This window comes from Halichondria panicea, chromosome 7 (genome assembly GCF_963675165.1).
Source record: "Halichondria panicea chromosome 7, odHalPani1.1, whole genome shotgun sequence".
Lineage (NCBI taxonomy): Eukaryota > Metazoa > Porifera > Demospongiae > Suberitida > Halichondriidae > Halichondria > Halichondria panicea.
In genome coordinates this window covers 3,550,151-3,568,013 of record NC_087383.1, presented here as the reverse complement: position 1 = coordinate 3,568,013, position 17,863 = coordinate 3,550,151, and the positions used below count along the sequence as shown (strand labels likewise).

The following is a 17,863-nucleotide window of genomic DNA, read 5'->3' as shown; positions in this document are numbered from 1 at the left end:
ACTAATGCACACGAAGCAACCATTCAAGCTCTTCTGGATATGATGGCGCTTGATTTATAGAAATAGTCTCTTTGCAAACGTATTAGCAGTGTCATTGTCTCTAGCCTGTTTGTACGTTTAATATATCAAGAGTTGTACTTGTGTGTACCTAGGTTTGATTTTGCTGCTGTAGCAGTAGCACTATACTACTCTGGTTGCTACGTTTTTGGGTACCAAAGTATCTCCGGCTCATTGCGTGGGTAGCTCAAACTTAATCACCATAACCACACCCACGATTCACCGTAATTAATTTTGATGTCATGGGTGTGGTTAAGTTATGGTGATTCATTGGGATTTTCCCTGAGAGACATCTTGCCCCATCATGCCAGAGCTAGAGCTAGAGAAGACAAACTTGTGACGGTCAGACTTCTTGAGTCAAGTCATAAGACGGCTAGAATCTACACTGACAATTGATAATTGCGGTAGGTTAAGTTCTCTGAGGTGTTTCAGATGCATGATGGCTGACATGATTGTATATCGCTGCACTCCTGTTTTTCAGGTACTATTTCATGCTGTTTTGTGACTGAGCTGAGCCTAGCCAGGTCCAGTTCATACATATAACATCATCACATGGCTACACAAAGGAGGCGTTCTCAGGAGATGGAAGAACTCATCTTCCTCTGCGCTACTAGTGTCTACACAAAACGTGAGGCATTTGTGTTGTATAGCTGGTAATCCTCACTAGCGCTAGAGATCTAGCTAGCTTTAAAAACATCTTGAACATTTCGCTCATACATAGTCTCGTAAACGAAAACAAAAATGTTGAGGCTCTCAATTTATATAATTATACGTTAGATATTTAAATTTTAGATTAACAAAAGTTTAGATTAACACTTCAAGTATTGAAATTTACCGTTTGTATATACCCCCAGTGTTGGAATGCTCTGAGGACACTGTAGCGGTTCTATTGGAGCATCCCACAAACTCGTGAGGCACAATAATTATGTGTGAAATCATGCACTAACGAGAATCTCTACTCTTATTGACTAGTAAACAGAATTGAAAGACCCGCAACATTTTCATATTCACTTATCAATGCTTCCTGCTATTTAGAGGCCTACTTTATTTTGGTCCTCTCCTTGTTGTTTTCTACCTCCACAGATCGCTGAACAGCCATTACACAATACTCACTGGAGCAGACTACCCCGGTAGGTGTGTGTGTTGTGGGTGTGGGTTAGTTTCTAAACATATAACCTCTACTATATCTACATTTTTGTTTATTATATACACTTCGAAAATTCATCGTGTTTCATTTGTAGTCTGTTAAGTAGTAGCTTGCAACCAAAGGAGCTTCCCCCTTTCCTCTGCTTATATCTCTTAGTAATCTATACCCCCCTCCACACACACATGCCCCCACACCCACACACACACACACATGCCCCCACACCCACACACACACACACACACATGCCCCCACACCCACACACACACACATGCACTCTGATTACCCCGTACACACAGATGGTGTCGTAGTTTGTCAGGAGGGAGGAGGCATACGCTCAGTGTCAGAATCAGCAGAGTGGGCACTGAAGTCGCTCGTGAGTGGTGAGTCTCTCTTTAGCACGCCATTTTAATTAATTGGTAAATACGAAATGCATGTACATGCACATGTACATGTACATGCACATGTACATGTATATAATATATAACAACTCTTTGTATGATCCGTAGTCATGTGGTGCATATGTAATTAACATTAATACCCTATTTCCTGAAGCAGTCTCATTACTCCTACACGTACACATACACACTCAGATTGGTGCAGGGAGCGTCAGTTAACCATTCCCGAGAGCTTCCAACTAGACTGCCTACAGCTCAACACACAGGTGAGACTCCCTACACACTGTATGCCTAAGTGTGGTAAAACCTGCAAGTGTCACACTTTGTGTAAGTTATAGCGGTTACCCTTCTGGCAGACCAACAGTGACAATACTTAAAGAAGTGTCCTGCCAGTACAGGTTGAAACACAAGCTACTTAAGGAGACTATTAACCTGGCTGTGTTGTAGGATCACCTGCATGTAGACCACAATTTCTGTACCCCCAGGTATCCGTAGCTAGCTCTGAATACACTACCGATGCCAGTGACTTTGATGATGACGACTTTGACTCATATGATGTAAGTTCACTTTCTAGTGAGAGGGGTATACATTTACTGATTGTTACCGTATCCAGGGTTACGAGACGGAGGACACCCTCCACCCACTCATAGAGGAGGACGTTATCCGAGTTCAGCAGCTGTTTGGAAGAAACTCCATTGAGACAAGGTAACCAATAATGGCCAGAGCACCTTTGAAATGTAAATGATCGTTTCTGTTCTCAATTGTAGAATACATGCTGGAATTGATGAAATGGACATTTTCTTTAACATTGACCTCAATAACTTCATGGATGTGAGTTGATTCCGTAACCTCAATGTTAATCGTAACTCTCAATATTGTTAACGATCACACTCATTTAATTCTCGAACTCTCACTCATTGTTTAAATCGTCCCCACAGGAAAACATAGCTCTGGCATGGGGAGTCAAAGTAAGAGAGCCTCTGGTCATCATGCTGCACGTTAGGACCATGAGCAAGTACCTCAATGGAGTAGGTAAGAATGTGCAAATGTACGACGGTAATGCTGAACATTACAGTAAGATTTTAATAAAATTCCGTGCATGTCCACTTGGTAATGATGGTTCTAGCTATTGCCACAACATGCCCCCCTCCCTTTCCAGAGCCCAAGGTAGAGGTGTTCCAGTCACCCACTAGCTCCAAGGTAGATAGGAAGAAGGTTGCTATTGGAAACCAACTGAAAAAGTAGGAGTGATTGATTAATTGGCATTTATCGATTTACTTGCTAATCAGGATAATTGAAAACTTTGTTGCTTCGCAATGGAAGAATCTCTCAAATGCTGACATTGAAAAGAACAGGGTGGACTGTAAGTGATGCAAACTAATCAATAGTACCACCAATGTATTCTGCTTCAGTGGATACGTCAGCGAGTGATGTCGATCTTTCCTCGGCCTGTGCTGGACTGGAGAAGCCAGGAGAACTAGGCACACTGGTGACAAGGTACGGCTCTAAATCCATCTGATAATATTGTTATGTGATTTAAATACCACCTCTCTCTCACAGCCCTCAGTTCTCCCGCCAGGACTCGCTGGGTGCTCAGATGAGATCCCCTGAGGGGAGTGAAGAATCAGACCCCATGGTGAGTGCTTGTATTCACAATATTATGTTGGATGCAGCTTCAATAATACTTCGTCTTAGGGAAATGCTTTATGTAAATCCCAAATTTTGAACTTGGTGCAAACCCAAAATGTAGAGGCCCCGCAAGAACCTCAACCTCAAATCTCTTGTCTTGTTTGTACCATTTAGGACATTTTTTTTTATACAATGCATGGGTCCTAAAAATGTCCATATTTAACAACTCCACTATCAATGGTAGTCACTATATACAGTAAAGTGTGTATGTGTGTGGGTGGTAATGCTTTGTGCTCATTGTTCACTGGTGATTGTCACTCACAGGCCTGCAAGAAGCTGCCTGGTTTAGAGAATGGATTTTTGGTTCAGGTTCGTACTCTACACACATTCAAGTAGCTCTAAATCATTATGTCCCTCAATCTGTTGTGCAGTGCTTGCAGTATGGTCTCAACCGTATCTGCACTTTAAACGAATTTTGTGTTATCTGTGATGAGAGACACATCATTGAGACTGGTCTCATAAAGGTACGTAAACAATTTGAGAATCTTCACTAGCTCACATTGCTAAGCCCTCTACATGCACACGTATGTTCCATCATTATCTTGATGTACTTCACAATCTGATTTCCATTCACAGCTCTCATTAATTTTGTACTCAAATTTGCCAACCATCCATATTGTTTTGCTTATAATTAATTTTATGAGCTTTGTAATTAAGTTACAGAAACTCATGTGTTGTATCTCTCCCTCCAGTCTTGTGTGTGTACAAGGGAACTGTGTGTATTTGTACAGAAGCTCATGTGTTGTATCTCTCCCCCAGCCTTGTGTGTGTACAAGGGAGCTGTGTGTGTTTGCATTCCAAACTCTCGGAGTTATGGCAGATGCCGCGGAGGCCATCGCCACTGACGGAGATGTGAGTGAACTAGAACACTATAATCAAGGGCGTATAAAAGAAGAGAGGGCATGCTATCAGTACACGTAGCTAGCAGAGTTCAAACGTGGGCGGAGGAATGTGTGCATTTGCATGAAGTGCTAAGAATAGAAATATCTATTTTTAGCATTTCATGCATGCGCATTCATCCGCCCACGTTTGAACTCTGCTCATTTGCTATTGCATGCCCTCTCTTCTTTTATACGCCCTTGCTCATGTCAATATTTTTCTCTGGTGAGAGAATAGTATAGGCTTTGGTTTCTAACACGTACCCTCCTCCCACACACACGCTACACATAGGTTGTAGATCTCCTGATAGCCATGGCCAATGCAGCTGCCACTAATCCGAGGGCTAAGATCATCTTCGACCCCTTTCCATCCATCCTTAATCCTGACAATCCCAACGAGTTAGCGCTCAACCCAAAGGTACATACATGTACACTGTACTGTACTGTACTTACCAAATTATGCCTCGAGGCTACGCGACCGTGTAATTAAATAGCATGGAAGGGTTACCTTGACAACACGTATACGTATTCTGTAGTCACCCTTGCTGCTTTTTTCCCACTGCTAATAAAATAGAAGCAGGACTTCAGGCTGGTATGTGACGTGCTAAAGGAAGTGGTGAACACGAGAGAGTTGATGCTGGTGAGTGCACAGTAACCCACAGAAGATTCTTGTACAATTTAATTGCATGTCAATATGTTTACAAGTGCCGCCTTAATTGATCTGTAAATATACATGTACATACATGTACGTGTTTGATGTAGCCTTCATTGCCAGGTTGCTCACCCTCTGAGTACATGGCTGTATGTTAGCCCTATGAAAAATACATCTACAATTACCTCGGCTACAAATATTCAACCTTTTCACTGCTCCTTCATTCCCACAGGCTGGTCGGTGTCAGAGTACAGGTGTAAAGGAGGAGCTGGATTCACATCACAGACTGGCCTTCCCCCTCATGCAATGGTGAGCTCGTCATGGAGAGGCTACATGTTGGTGCAGTACTGGTTTAGCACCCAGTTTAAAATCCTACAATGGTTGTACTGTCTTCATGTGTACTACCGTATAGCGGTTAACGAGGCAATTAAAGTATAATTAATTGGCGATTTTTAGGTTGACGATTGCTGCGTGGAATTATTGATCACGCATTACCAGGAGTCTTTGGTGATCTTCACCTGATTCACGCAAATTTATTTCCTCTCCAAATAATTATACCCGCTATAAACAAATTGTCACTCCCCCAATTTTATTTTATATTCTAATCTCCACAGGATTATTGCCACTTGTAGAGCCCACATTGTCCTACTCCCTGAAGACAGGGTAAGTTTAAATTGGCACTAACACTTCTTCAACGGTGTGTTAGCTTTATTATTTGCTCCAGCGTATCAAAGCAATTAAAACCAAGTATCAGTTTGTACTCATCAGTAGCCCTCCTGCAAAGGAAGCAGCATTTCAAGCAGCCAAAACCAAGTCAGGCAGTACTTTCGCTTTTCAGTGAGTACTGTGTTTGTCATTATTAGACTGTCTTTTTAGCTTATACATGTAGGTAGCACAGTTTTGAAATAAAAGCTCAGAATTCGTATCACCATCCATCTTTACTGGTATAATAGTTAGTGAAAAATTATGATGCAATGTACATGCATGATGTTGTACCGATGTATTGCGTGCATTGTAATTTGTAAATGCATGTACTACGTGTATCGGACAAATTATCAAAGATTTCCCTAAATGCAGTGGTTCCAATATTGAGAACTGGCACTCCATCATGAGGAAGGGGCTTATCAATGCCTCAGGGACTAAACTACAGGTACGCACTGCACTGTATATGATGTTGACACCCTAGCGCCGTCGCTTTGATACCTATCATGTATCGATATAATATTGTCAACTACTAAACTGGGTACAACGACTGTGAATGTGTGAACCCATAATTGTCATTGCCCTCACTACAGCTCCACGGTGCAGCTCATGGTAGCGGGGTCTACCTCAGTCCATCGTCTAATGTGTCCTTTGGCTATATGGGCAATTTCAGTGCAATTACAAAGCCCAAGGTGGGTGCTCTTTTAATGGGGACATAATTATTATTGTAGGTATCTGTACATAATAGTTAGTACCTCCTAAACAGCATCTAGTTACTAGCGTCTAGCTTCATTTCAAAACTAACCTTCGGAAGGAACGAGATTGGACACTGAATTAGACTAGACAAGTGTAGTACGTACAATAATAAATGAGCCCACATACCCCACCTACTACTTAAATGTGGAGGTGGAGCTGGTTGAATTTTCTGCACAGCTTTTAAAGAAGGAGCTGCAGTTGCAGCAACAGCTAGGACAAGAATAGACCGATATATAGGACAAGAATTGATAAGACTCTGCAAAACATGCTGTACCTGACTCAAAGGGTCACGAATCATTATCATTCGTCAATGTACAAACATAGTAGTGAATGGTGAACGGTTGTTGAAAATTGTCATTGACTGAAATGTAAACCTTGTACTGACCAACAAGATTGCTATACTCTTGGTCTTTAATTGATCACCAACAAACCCTCCTACACTGTATACTGTAATTGATTTTTGCAGCCTCCTGGTGGGAGAGAGAGCTTGGTAGGAAAGGTCAACCTCAAGTGCATGGCTCTTTGTGAAGGTGGGGAAATGCTATTTTGTTTTTCCATGGCATGAGATACATACATGTACCTCTCCCACCCCTTTTACCAACCCTCTCCCTCCACACCCACACTGCCTCACATGCACTGTCTCAACCCACTCAACCCACACACCTACTAACATCCCCTTACACACACTCCTCTCAGTTGTGACATCCAAAAACCTAAATAAGTCTGGAGACATCTGGGTGTGCCCGAATTCTGACCATGTGTGTACACGGTTCTTCTTTGTGTTTGACAAAGATCAAAACCATAAGGATCCTGTGGACACAAGGCAACCAAAGTACAGGGAACAAATAGACCATGCCATGGAACATATTAGCAAATTTCGTCGGGTCAAATAGCCCTAATTATTTTTCACTTTCACCACCATCATGTGTTGTGTTTTCTTCTGTTCTTGTTTTTTAAATAATTGTTAAATTTCGTACCGGCCACCATCACCCTATGTGCAAGATTTTATTATTATGCATACCGAGGCATAAAAATCCCAAAATTAAGCACCCATGATGCATTAATTAAACATAATGCGTCAAGAGTAGTAATTGTGACGACATTAATTAATTACATACTAATTTTTCTTTCATGGTCAAGAGTGTTACAATTATCATGTTTTATATAATTATAATGATATAATTATATAGGTACGTTGCAGACAATTCCTCTTTGGTCACTACAATTAAGCATATGGTAGTTTGTCTGTCTCGCTCCACTGGGAGGTTTTGATGTTGTAGATCTCAACATTATCAATCAACGTAGTCACCATAGAGCAACATACCTCCTGCTACAATCAGATGTGTTGGGAGAGTAACGACTGCTGGTGAATATCTTCATGGGGTGGGATTGTTCGTTTCCATTTCCTTCGAATTCCTTTGTCAAACACATGTACCGCCTCGGATTCAGAGTCGGATTCAGTTTTTACCGGCACATTTCAGGCCTCAATACTCTAGCTCCATGACAACAGCGTAGGAACCATGTCTAACTCATTCTCAGTGATGCGAATTTGTCTCAGGGTGAACTGCAGCTTCAGCCATTGTCTAGTTTGTAGAAAAATCAATATGCAATATCAATATATAATTATAAAAGCTCTTCAATCGACCTTAATACCTGTAGTACAGAATACTTGATCTTGGAGAAAAACAAGTAGCCCAGCAAAGAACCAAAACGACAAGACACGCCCCTTCTTTTTGCAGAAAAAAGGGTGTGGCTCACTTGAGATTCTTGACCATCGTTCATTTCCAGGCTGAAACATGGCTTCCCAGTGTGAGGAGAACAAGCATGACAAGCCTATTGTGTACCAAGAGGAGCTGCTCCATCCTGAACTGCAGCAAATGATAGATGAAAATTTCACTATAGTTTGGCCTGACCAAGTAGACAAGTTCAGAAAGAAGATTGTCGCACTGTTGGTGTGCAAAAACCCAAGTCCTGTGAATGGGGAGCTCTTGGACAAGTTCCCTGCTGTGAAGGTGGTTGGAAAAAATGGTGTTGGTTATGACGCTGTTGACGTTGGAGCATGCAAGGCTAGAGGCATCCGAATAGGTAACACCCCAGGGACTCTAAATGATACTACGGCGGACATGGCTTTTGCACTGTTGTTGGCGACAGCAAGACGGGTGTGTGAGGGAGATCATATTTGTAGAGATCCGGCAACAAAATCCTTTGACTTGAACTCGTTTGGGTACCAAGTGAGTGGTCAGGTGATGGGTATCGTTGGATTGGGGCGAATCGGAATGGAGGTAGCTAAGCGAGGAAGAGCATTCTCCATGACCGTGCTGTACCACAACAGAAGGCAATGTGATGGTGCTGTAGAGAAGGAATTGTCTGTTTCTTATATTCCCTCGTTACACGAGCTTTTGCAGAAGTCCGATTTTGTGGTAGTGGTGGTTCCTGGGAGTAAAGAAAATGTTAAATTGTTTGGCAAGACAGAATTTGCTGCTATGAAAAGGAGTGCTGTTTTCATCAATGTTTCAAGAGGTGTTGTTGTTGATCAAGATGCCCTTGTAGCTGCATTATCGTCCAATCAAATTGCAGCCGCTGGACTTGATGTAACTACCCCCGAGCCATTGCCACGAGACCACCCCCTTCTCAGTCTGTCGAATGTAACCATCACACCACACTGGGGTAAGTTGACTGAAATTTTAGTGGATGGGAATTTTAAAGTACGTTTTTGGTTTTTAGTACGCGTTGTTCAACTCTATATAACATTTCTCATTCACTCTTACGTACCATGCCATAATAAGTATAATTAAAGCTGGCATATACAATGCCTGCATGTATAAGTTTCATTCAATTTCCTTTTTTCATTCTCTAGGCAGTGCTACACTTGTCACAAGGAAACGTATGATGGAGATGACAATCAAAAATATTCTTGCTGGAGTAAGAGGAGAGCCTATGCCGGGGGAGGTACTGAACTAGAACCATGTGTACTGCAACTACTGCTTCCCTTAATATTTAACCCGAGGCGCGTGGGCGGCCACGGGTTATAGTAGTCTGTCTGTTTGTCTGTTTGTTTGTTACCCGAGGCCGTGCCGCGGCCAGCGGGTATAGTAGTCTGTTGGTTTGTTTGTTTGTTTGTTTGTTTGTGATGGGGTTTTCTACTCACCTGGATGCCATAGCGCTGCGTTTGCAGCATAGATAGCCTTCACACAACAATATCTTGATTTAAATAGTGGCAGATTTTGATGTTAAAGTTTCTTTGTCGAATAAAAGCGAGCAAAAGCTAAACTTGCCCGTTGGCAGCTGCTAACTACACGCGGCCTTTATTCGAGATACCCTATGTTACATTGTGATTTTTCCACATGGGTTACTTACAGCTGACGTGATCCTGTACCAGAAACAATGGAACAGGGTCACTAAAGTAGAAAGCTAGAATTACTACCTCTGCTGACTAGGTATTTGCAGCTGAAGTGATCCCGTAACATGAATAACTCTTTCCTTGGCAATCTGTTGTAGAAATTACAACAATGGGTAAGGAATCGTTATGATGAATTAGATGAAGTTGTATGTGAGCTCCTCCCTGACAAACAAACTGTAGTCTAGGTAACCGCCTTATCAGTCAAGTAGGCTAAAAATCTGTGTCCTTTGATGTAAGCTTTGATGTCTCTTTGTGCATATGTAGTTATAAAAAAAAAAAAAAAAAAAAAAGAAACCTTTGACTAGCTAGGAAGAGTAGCAGCAGTAGGCAGCAGTAGTAGTAGCAGTGCAAGCAGGACTAGACTAGATTAAAAAGTTGGTGGAAAGAATAACTGACCGTTTGGACGTCACCTGGCTGCCAGACTTTCATCTGGACTCTTCCCCCTGAGTAGCTGGCCTTTCTCTAAGCCACAAAACTGAGCAAGAAGCTGAAGAAGCAGCTAGACAGAGACATGTACCTAGCCTTGAGAATTGGGAGGCGTGGCTCAACTAGTTAGCCCAGCCCAGAGGAATTGTTACCGTGGGTACTGAACAACCGTAGAAGTAGGGCTACCCCTGGCTTTACTGAATTAACTAGCTGTGTCTGCTGTCTAGTTGGACCAGATTTAGCTAGATAATGGGGTAGAGAATAGTTGAGCGGTGCTGTGTGTAGCTTGAACTGTACTGGCTGGCAAGAATCTAGTAAGCACCCTATGCACTGATAACTCGTCAGAATGGAGGGTATGTTCTAGGGATCTGGACAGCTGTACATCCAAAGGAGCCAGGGAGTGCCAATCATCTTCTCCCAGTCTCTGACACGCTAAACAAAAGGAGCTAGAACTGGGAGTCCCAGCTAGAATTGCTAGCCGGATCTAGACTAATAGAATGACTTGGAGGCGTGGTGAGGCGGGATCCACACTAATTGATCGACCTAAATTAAAGACGCTCCTGTTCCAGATTTCACGAATGGCAAGGAAAGGGATAAGGGCCAAGAAAGTAGAATTGTGACTAGTTGTTGTTGACTGACTCTGGATCCTATACTCTAGCCTGGAAGGAGCCATACTTCTCTTAGTCTAAGACTCCAGGCTTCTTTGCTGTGATCCCAGTCCACAGTGCATGTCTCATGTGACATACTCAATGTTTCAGCATCCCTACAGTCTGGTTTAGTTTTATTGCTCTTGAGTTGCTGTGCTAGTCATACATGCTACATGCACTGCATTATCACTCTTCTGGTTTCTTTATTATCATGTCACCAGCCGAGGGTTTGCACTTTAGTGCTCTAGTTTGTTTGTTTGTGACAGGTGAATCTACTCACCTGGATGCCACAGCACTGCGTTTACAGCATGGATAGCCTTCATACAACAAGTTATTAGTTTTAATAGTGGCAGAATTTCATGTTAAACCTTTGTTGTCAAATAAAAACGAGCAAAAGCTAAGAAGCTTGTGACTGGGTCTGCTTACCTGGATGCTCTAGCACTGTGTTTACAGCATGGGTAGCCTCCACACAACAAGTCAGTACTTCTAATAGTGGCAGCTTTCGGTGTTAAAGCTTCGTTGTCTAATAAAAGCGAGCAAAATGTAGCTTGAACAGAACTTGCACATGCGTTACTTATAACTGAAGTGATCCTGTACCAGGTCCAGAAACAATGGAACAGGGTCACTAAAGTAGAAAGCTGTATATACCAGGAACAATGGAACAGGGTCACTAAAGTAGAAAGCTTGCTTTAGCTGACTGGGATCCAGCAGGACCTGGAGCCATACTTCTCTGAGACTCCAGGCTTCTCTTTGCTGTGATCCTAATCCACAGTGCATATATCTATAGTACTACTACCTGTTCTCAAATGTTTCAGCATGCCTCCAGTCTGGTTTAGTTTTATTGCTCCTGAGTTGCTGTGCAAGTCATGCATGCATGATGATGACAACAACATCACTATAATTATGGCAATGCACTACATTATATGGTTTCTTTATAATCATGTCACCAGCCGAGGGTTTGCACTTTAGTGCTCTAGTTTGTTTGTTTGTAACGAGTATATCTACTCACTTGGATGCCATAGCACTGCGTTTGCAGCATAGGTAGTCTTCACACAACAATATCTTGGTTTAAATAGTGGCAGATTTTGATGTTAAAGCTTCTTTGTCGAGTAAAAGCGAGCAAAAGCTAAGAAGCTTAAACTTACGTAGTCAAGGCTTGATTATGTATTTTCAGCTGAAGTGATCCCGTACCAGGAACAATTGTCAAGAAAGTAGAATTGTGACTGGTTGTTGACTGACTCTGGATCCTATACGTACTCTGGATCCTATACGTACTCCAGCCTGGAAGGAGCCATAGTCTAGCTAGAAGACTCCAGGCTTCTTTGCTGTGATCCCAGTCCATAGTGCATGTCTCATGCATGTACGTTGTTAGTTTAGTTTTATTGCTCTTGAGTTGCTGTGCTCTGCTATTCATACATGCTACATGCACTGCATTATCACTCTTCTGGTTTCTTTATTATCACGTCAACAGCCGAGGGTTTGCACTTTAGTGCTCTAGTGTTACTTTCTCTTGTGCACATATAAATATTTATATTAATATTGGTGGCGTAAATTAAACTTATAATTGTTTTGTTTATTAGTTCTCGTATACGCGTACGCATGGTGTATACATGTACCGAGATACATAACTTATGTATGTATAATTATATGAATACAATTATGAATGATGATCTTACGATTTTGCTTTGCTATATATATTTGATAATAATTATTAAGTATGATTTATTGCGAGGTTGATAACTTGATAACTTTTACAATTCTCCAAAAAAATTTTAAGCATAATATATACAAGTGTAATATGACAGATAATTTACATGCATGCACGTACAATAGAATCATGTATAACAACTCATGTTGGAGGGTTCGTAAATGAAATCTTGTCACCGCTTGTTTATCTTACAGCACAAAGATTACGAATAGGGTCAGTAAAAGAACAAGTGAGATAGTTGGTAGAGAGAGGAGTCTTGCAGCACTGGACTCCGTTTGATCTGTGGTAGCACTAGTACTGGACTCCAATAGGCCAGGATCCGTGACTAAAAGAAAATATGAATACCATAATTATGTCAGCAACAATATTAATATTGTGCCCCAGGTGATCCACGTGCACATAATAATAACCTTAACGAATTACATTAGGTTGCATTGCACGAAACAAAATTAATGCATGTGACGATCGACTTATGTATGTGATGACTTAACGTTACTTATACGTACCGACTATGTTCCTCTTATCCACACTCAAGGTCACATATGCTGTGTGTAGGGTAGTCCTTCCAGTGTACAACAAGGGTGGGTCCGTTTCAGCTCTGCATGTGTAATTATACCCGTCCTCCTCAACACTTACAGTCATAAAATGCAAAGTGGAGCACGTATCTTCAACAGACACAAGGAAATTCGGATTGATTGTATATTCGATTTCCTCCATCCCTTCGTACCAGCGTATGACTATAGGTGCTGCCGTCTCTGTTGTGTTATAACAGCAGGTGATGTTGTATGCATCACCTTCCAAGGCTGGCTCAGTGTAGTCGTCAGCCAGTGATATGGAAACAAAGTCAGTCGGTACTATTGGAAAGAGAGAGAAGAAGCTGAAACGATTTTAAAAGTACAGTACACGTATCAATTAGCCTTAAAAAGTTGTATTAATTTGGGATCTAATTATCTGATTGATAATTGTAAGAAGATACGTTAATGGATTTGCCAAAGTTTTTACCAAACAAATTAAGCAGCATACCTGAAACAATAATTGAATAATGCTGCCAAAATTGAACATTTCCATTCAAGTCCTCCCCTCTACAATGGAACTGAGCACCGTTCAGACTGGCTGTAGCATTGATTATGGACAGTGTGTCGCCATGGACTTTAACGTTTGGAATCTGACCAGTACTTAGCATTTGATTTTGGCTGCTAAACCACTGAACTTGAGCAATGTTACTCGGAGCTGTGCACTCTATGCTCATCAATGTTCCGAGATCCATTATTACGAAGTTCCCACTAGCAGCTGTATTAGTGTGTGTGTGTGTGTTTGTGTGTGTGTGTGTGTGTGTGTGTGTGTGTGTGTGTGTGTGTGTGTGCATGCATGTGTGTGTGTGTGTGTGTGTGTGTGTGTGTGTGTGTGTGTGTGTGTGTGTGTGTGTGTGTGTGTGTGTGTGTGTGTGTGTGTGTGTGTGCATCATGTACATGTAGGTGGGTTGTCAGAGAGGATGTTGTATACACAATGTGTAGGTGTGCAGGTGTAATGTGCATGGGACTGTAATACCGTATAGCGCGAAATGTTTGAGGGGCTTAATTTTCGCTGTTTTCGTGGGTTAGTAATCTCACGAAAATTAAGTCTACGAAAATTGTTCTTAATTACTATAACGTGCAAAGATTAAAGGCGTGGCTTCCGGTACACAGTCATCCCAGTGCAACGAAAGCTTTTAGAGGCCATTCCACGAAATATAAGTGTCTTGAAAATTTGGCACTATACGGTACATCACACGCCCCCTCAATCTAATAACCTAGGTATACCGTCTCGAGCACACGTGTGTTCACATAACAAACAATGGTACAGACGACATGTTATTGCACTGTATTTGCAGCAAAGAATGTCAACTGAGTACTAAATTACGATTACTTCTCGTCTAAATAGTTTCAGTATCATAATTAATTTAAATATCGCGTTTCCAATAAAGAGGGATTGTTAACAAAGGAATATGATTATGAGCCTGCTCAGGCAATTAAAAATGAAATGTCATCATATCAACTAACATGCTGCGTCATAGAAGTAGTCTCCTGATGTTCTCCACTCAGTGTGGACCAAACAGCTGACTATCGAGACTCCACGGACACTCCACTTCATAACCAGCTCACTCTCATACAGTGCATCGGTCACATTTATTACACTGATACGAGTGCTTATTGTATCCGTAGGTGACAGCGTATTACCGTCCTTTCGCCAGACGGCCGAGCTACTTGGTAGCATCTGAGTTAAACAACTGAGCGATAACATGTTGTCATGATCGGTTTGGTGTGTCAACATCATTGAAGATTTGAAAGGTTTCACTATATACAGAGGAAAAGAGAGGAGACATAATATCATATTATATAATTATAGTGTATCCCAATAATTTATTGATACATGTACACATGGTATTTTTAAACAGGAGAGGAGTGCACGATTTCAGTATATATATGGAGTGGGAGACTAAATAAACAATTCCATTTTAGCTCACACCTTTTTCAACATTAAACACTTGTTAGTCTACATATTTTGATACAAGTATTAATTAATTAAATAAACAATCTAACAAAGTAACCAATGTTGGATACGCAATAGGGGCTCTATAATTAATTATAGGCATTGAGTGGTCACTAAAAATCTACTATAATGGGGCTTGCTTGCATTCTAATTATTATTATCGTATATGTGCTATTAGTGACTGGAGAGTGTACAGTAATTAATCCCGTATCATATCCGGTCAAGTAATTGCACGCTGTCAATGACACGTATTGTTTTTAAATAACGGCCGTGGGCGAAAGTGTTAATAAAAACTGCAGAGAACTTCATCATCACGATTAGAAATCAATAGTATGGTTACTCGTGCATGGACTCATAACAAGCACTGGCAAGGTTAATAGCACTCCGCTACGCCTCGTGTAATTAGTAGCCTTGCCATTGCTTGTTACTGGTGCTATTAATCCCATATTGCGCTACTCTTAGCCATTATACTAAGTGCATGTGTCCCTACACAAGGGTTTAGACTGCTGTCTGCCAAAATCTCCAAGAAGTGGTTTTCCTAGCCATAAAAGTTGTGTCTGTAATGCAATTAGAGAGTTAACTATTTTCAAGCACAAATCAAAGCATATAATGTGATTATGGGTAAACTGCATGCAGTAGTCAATAAATGAAACATTAGGGTCTTCTGGTCTAGATCAAAGCTTGTATAGGTATGCATTGTGAATTGAATAGCCAGCCACTAAATTAAATAATTACCAGCAAGTCAACAATTGAATTTCAGGGATCAAGGGCTACCAATACTTATGCTTGCATCTGCACACAGCTATCATATGCAGATACAACAGCTTAATGCAAATATAATAATGTACATCATGCATGCTGGTTCAAACCCACCTCTCTCTTCGATGTCACTATAGACTCCAATGTACACCTTTCTAATCAGCATTGTCTCGTCCGGTATAACACACGTGTACAGTCCGGAGGTGAGCACCGGAGACAGGCTCAGCTGAGCTGTCGAGAAAAACTGATTGGTTGGTGGTTCTGAGTTGTTGCACACCTGACTCAGTGAAGTGACATTATTGCTGATGTCATCGTTGTTGGGGTTCTTCCAATTACCAGTATTGCAGGAGTTCCTAAGAGCAGATTGACAGAGGAGAGCGAGGTCATTGTTGCCTGGGTTCACTACAGCTGTGTTGTTGGCAACCGCACCTTGAAAAGCATTCTCAAAATGTACACCAGCTCCTATATATAGGTGGAAAAGAGCAGAGAATAAAAACAAACAACAGGCTCAGCTTTCAAATGACCCCGTACTACTGTAAGCAAGGTCAAAGATACTAACCAAAATCATGTATACAATTTCTTTCATAACACTTGGATACATGCAGTTTTCATTAAATATTTACGTAAGCACGGGGCGTACCAGTTACAGCGATATCCATTCCAGTGCTCTGCAGAATGTCTGTGTTGTTGAAGAGACGACACTCCACATACTGCACGTCTGATGTGGACAGAAGCCATATGTATGCAGAGCGGTCTCCATCAAGTAGCGGATCCTCGTCCAACAGAGTTTGAGCTCCTTGGACGTCGTTGCTGAAACCTATCCACTTATAATGGAGTGTCTCAGGACTCGAGTGATTGGTTGCTTTGCATGCAAATCGTATCCAGGAAGATGCCGTGTATACAGGCCCTAGAGGGTCAGTGGTGATCTCCAGCTGCACTCCATTGTGAGCTTCTGAAACTGAATGTCCTGCAGTTACATAGATATTATTATACATGTATACAAATTAGGGGACAAATTACTTATATATACACATTCCCCACTTGAATGTCAATATATATATTTTTATAGCTACAATATACAAGCTACGTACCTTTATAGCTGCATGCATGCATACTGATTATATAAGCTTACGTAATAAATCACCTCTTGTTGTCAAGCAGTGCAGCAGCACCAGAAAAAGCATATATACGATCCACGACTTCAATTCTTTGCACATCTTGGAGCACTTTTAGCAAAGAATATATGCATGCACAAGATGGAACTTAATGCTCTCAGGCAATTGTGCTATTTATACCAAGTAGCTTGCCAAAGTGGAAGTCTGCTTATTATTGGATGTCTAAATTCCAGAGCCTAAATAAGGCTTGGTGTACAAACATAATTATAGTCCAATCACACATTTTGGTCTAGACATATCAATAATCAATTTATTAAGCTCACAATGGAACCTTAACTATATGAACAGACATATAAACACCATGTGGTGCTAAAGACTAGCTGCCTGATGAGATCTTATCACCTCAAATTAGTCTGCAACAATACATTGGGTATGTAGAAAGGATGGTCTAGGACCAGCATTAACAATTTTAGTGGACATGTCATCTCTAGAGAGTATCCATTTCAATTACCAAGACATCCCTCACAAACTTAAGCACGTCTCTTACTTGATTTCCCTAAAGGCGTTCTAGCAGAACTCGTTTCCTGTACCCAATGTCTGTACATCTTGGCTATCAATTTCAACCACCTACGCAATACATGCACATGCATGATACAAGCATGCGAAAATTATAATACTATTTCAAGGCCGGTTAAGCTCGGAGGAGGTACGACAACATCATGGCACGCGTGTGACAATGGAATGTCCATTAACATGCAGTAAATGCTGATGATGGGAGGGGCTGTTATCATGCAGACCACACTCACACAACTTTTTGCTGCTGTTGATTGAAATTCCATTGTCCACCCACGTGATGTTGTCGTACCTCCTCTAAGGGGTTAAGCTTTCACCAAGGGACCACACCCAAACACTAGGCACTTTAAACATCATGAACAAATAACGAATGTGATCCGAAGTATAGAAGCTCTAATACAAAAATTGACGAACAACATTAAATAATTTG

The 17,863-nt window shown here is 41.3% G+C and overlaps 3 protein-coding genes across 5 annotated transcripts; 2 read left to right on the top strand and 1 right to left on the bottom strand.

Moving 5' to 3' along the window:
- The first annotated feature begins 302 nt into the window (after positions 1-302).
- On the top strand, positions 303-7,322 carry LOC135338741 (protein mono-ADP-ribosyltransferase PARP8-like). The gene is made up of 26 exons (XM_064534821.1): positions 303-461; positions 539-685; positions 912-966; positions 1,141-1,187; positions 1,501-1,584; positions 1,795-1,865; positions 2,085-2,156; positions 2,213-2,304; positions 2,367-2,430; positions 2,538-2,631; positions 2,759-2,840; positions 2,889-2,962; positions 3,012-3,096; positions 3,160-3,235; positions 3,553-3,597; positions 3,660-3,752; positions 4,048-4,140; positions 4,459-4,584; positions 4,741-4,806; positions 5,051-5,127; positions 5,433-5,481; positions 5,543-5,655; positions 5,896-5,968; positions 6,114-6,212; positions 6,743-6,806; positions 6,973-7,322. The coding sequence occupies exons 2-26, from the start codon at positions 610-612 to the stop codon at positions 7,167-7,169; spliced, it is 2,067 nt and encodes a 688-aa protein (XP_064390891.1). The 5' UTR covers positions 303-461; positions 539-609; the 3' UTR covers positions 7,170-7,322.
- A 700-nt stretch (positions 7,323-8,022) lies between these two features.
- LOC135338745 (probable 2-ketogluconate reductase) lies at positions 8,023-12,457 on the top strand. Of its 2 annotated transcripts, XM_064534826.1 has the most exons (3): positions 8,023-8,943; positions 9,134-9,274; positions 12,249-12,457. In XM_064534826.1, the coding sequence occupies exons 1-2, from the start codon at positions 8,073-8,075 to the stop codon at positions 9,235-9,237; spliced, it is 975 nt and encodes a 324-aa protein (XP_064390896.1). In that variant the 5' UTR covers positions 8,023-8,072; the 3' UTR covers positions 9,238-9,274; positions 12,249-12,457. The 2 variants fall into 2 exon arrangements, with proteins under 2 accessions (XP_064390896.1, XP_064390895.1); XM_064534825.1 differs by lacking the exon at positions 12,249-12,457 and having other exon boundaries at positions 9,134-9,970.
- Positions 12,458-12,499: 42 nt separating this feature from the next.
- LOC135338742 (uncharacterized) lies at positions 12,500-17,068 on the bottom strand. Of its 2 annotated transcripts, none has more exons than XM_064534823.1 (7): positions 16,878-17,068; positions 16,386-16,712; positions 15,860-16,207; positions 14,497-14,790; positions 13,481-13,747; positions 12,964-13,311; positions 12,500-12,782 (listed from the first exon to the last, which is right to left on the bottom strand). In XM_064534823.1, exons 1-7 carry the CDS (start codon positions 16,960-16,962, stop codon positions 12,646-12,648), a joined length of 1,806 nt encoding a protein of 601 aa, XP_064390893.1. In that variant the 5' UTR covers positions 16,963-17,068; the 3' UTR covers positions 12,500-12,645. The 2 variants fall into 2 exon arrangements, with proteins under 2 accessions (XP_064390893.1, XP_064390894.1); XM_064534824.1 differs by having other exon boundaries at positions 16,890-17,064.
- Positions 17,069-17,863: the final 795 nt, after the last annotated feature.

Excerpts from the sequence above, each read along its gene's own strand:
- LOC135338741 (XM_064534821.1), top strand. The coding sequence starts at position 610 with ATGGCTACACAAAGGAGGCGTTCTCAGGAGATGGAAGAACTCATCTTC. Across the intron at positions 686-911 it reads TACTAGTGTCTACACAAAAC|TGTTGGAATGCTCTGAGGAC; the intron begins GTGAGGCATTTG and ends ATATACCCCCAG. Across the intron at positions 4,585-4,740 it reads AGTTAGCGCTCAACCCAAAG|AAGCAGGACTTCAGGCTGGT; the intron begins GTACATACATGT and ends CTAATAAAATAG.
- LOC135338745 (XM_064534826.1), top strand. The coding sequence starts at position 8,073 with ATGGCTTCCCAGTGTGAGGAGAACAAGCATGACAAGCCTATTGTGTAC. Across the intron at positions 8,944-9,133 it reads AACCATCACACCACACTGGG|GCAGTGCTACACTTGTCACA; the intron begins GTAAGTTGACTG and ends TTCATTCTCTAG.
- LOC135338742 (XM_064534823.1), bottom strand. The coding sequence starts at position 16,962 with ATGTGCAAAGAATTGAAGTCGTGGATCGTATATATGCTTTTTCTGGTG. Across the intron at positions 16,208-16,385 it reads AATGGATATCGCTGTAACTG|GAGCTGGTGTACATTTTGAG; the intron begins GTACGCCCCGTG and ends ACCTATATATAG. Across the intron at positions 14,791-15,859 it reads TAGTGACATCGAAGAGAGAG|TGAAACCTTTCAAATCTTCA; the intron begins GTGGGTTTGAAC and ends CTCTGTATATAG.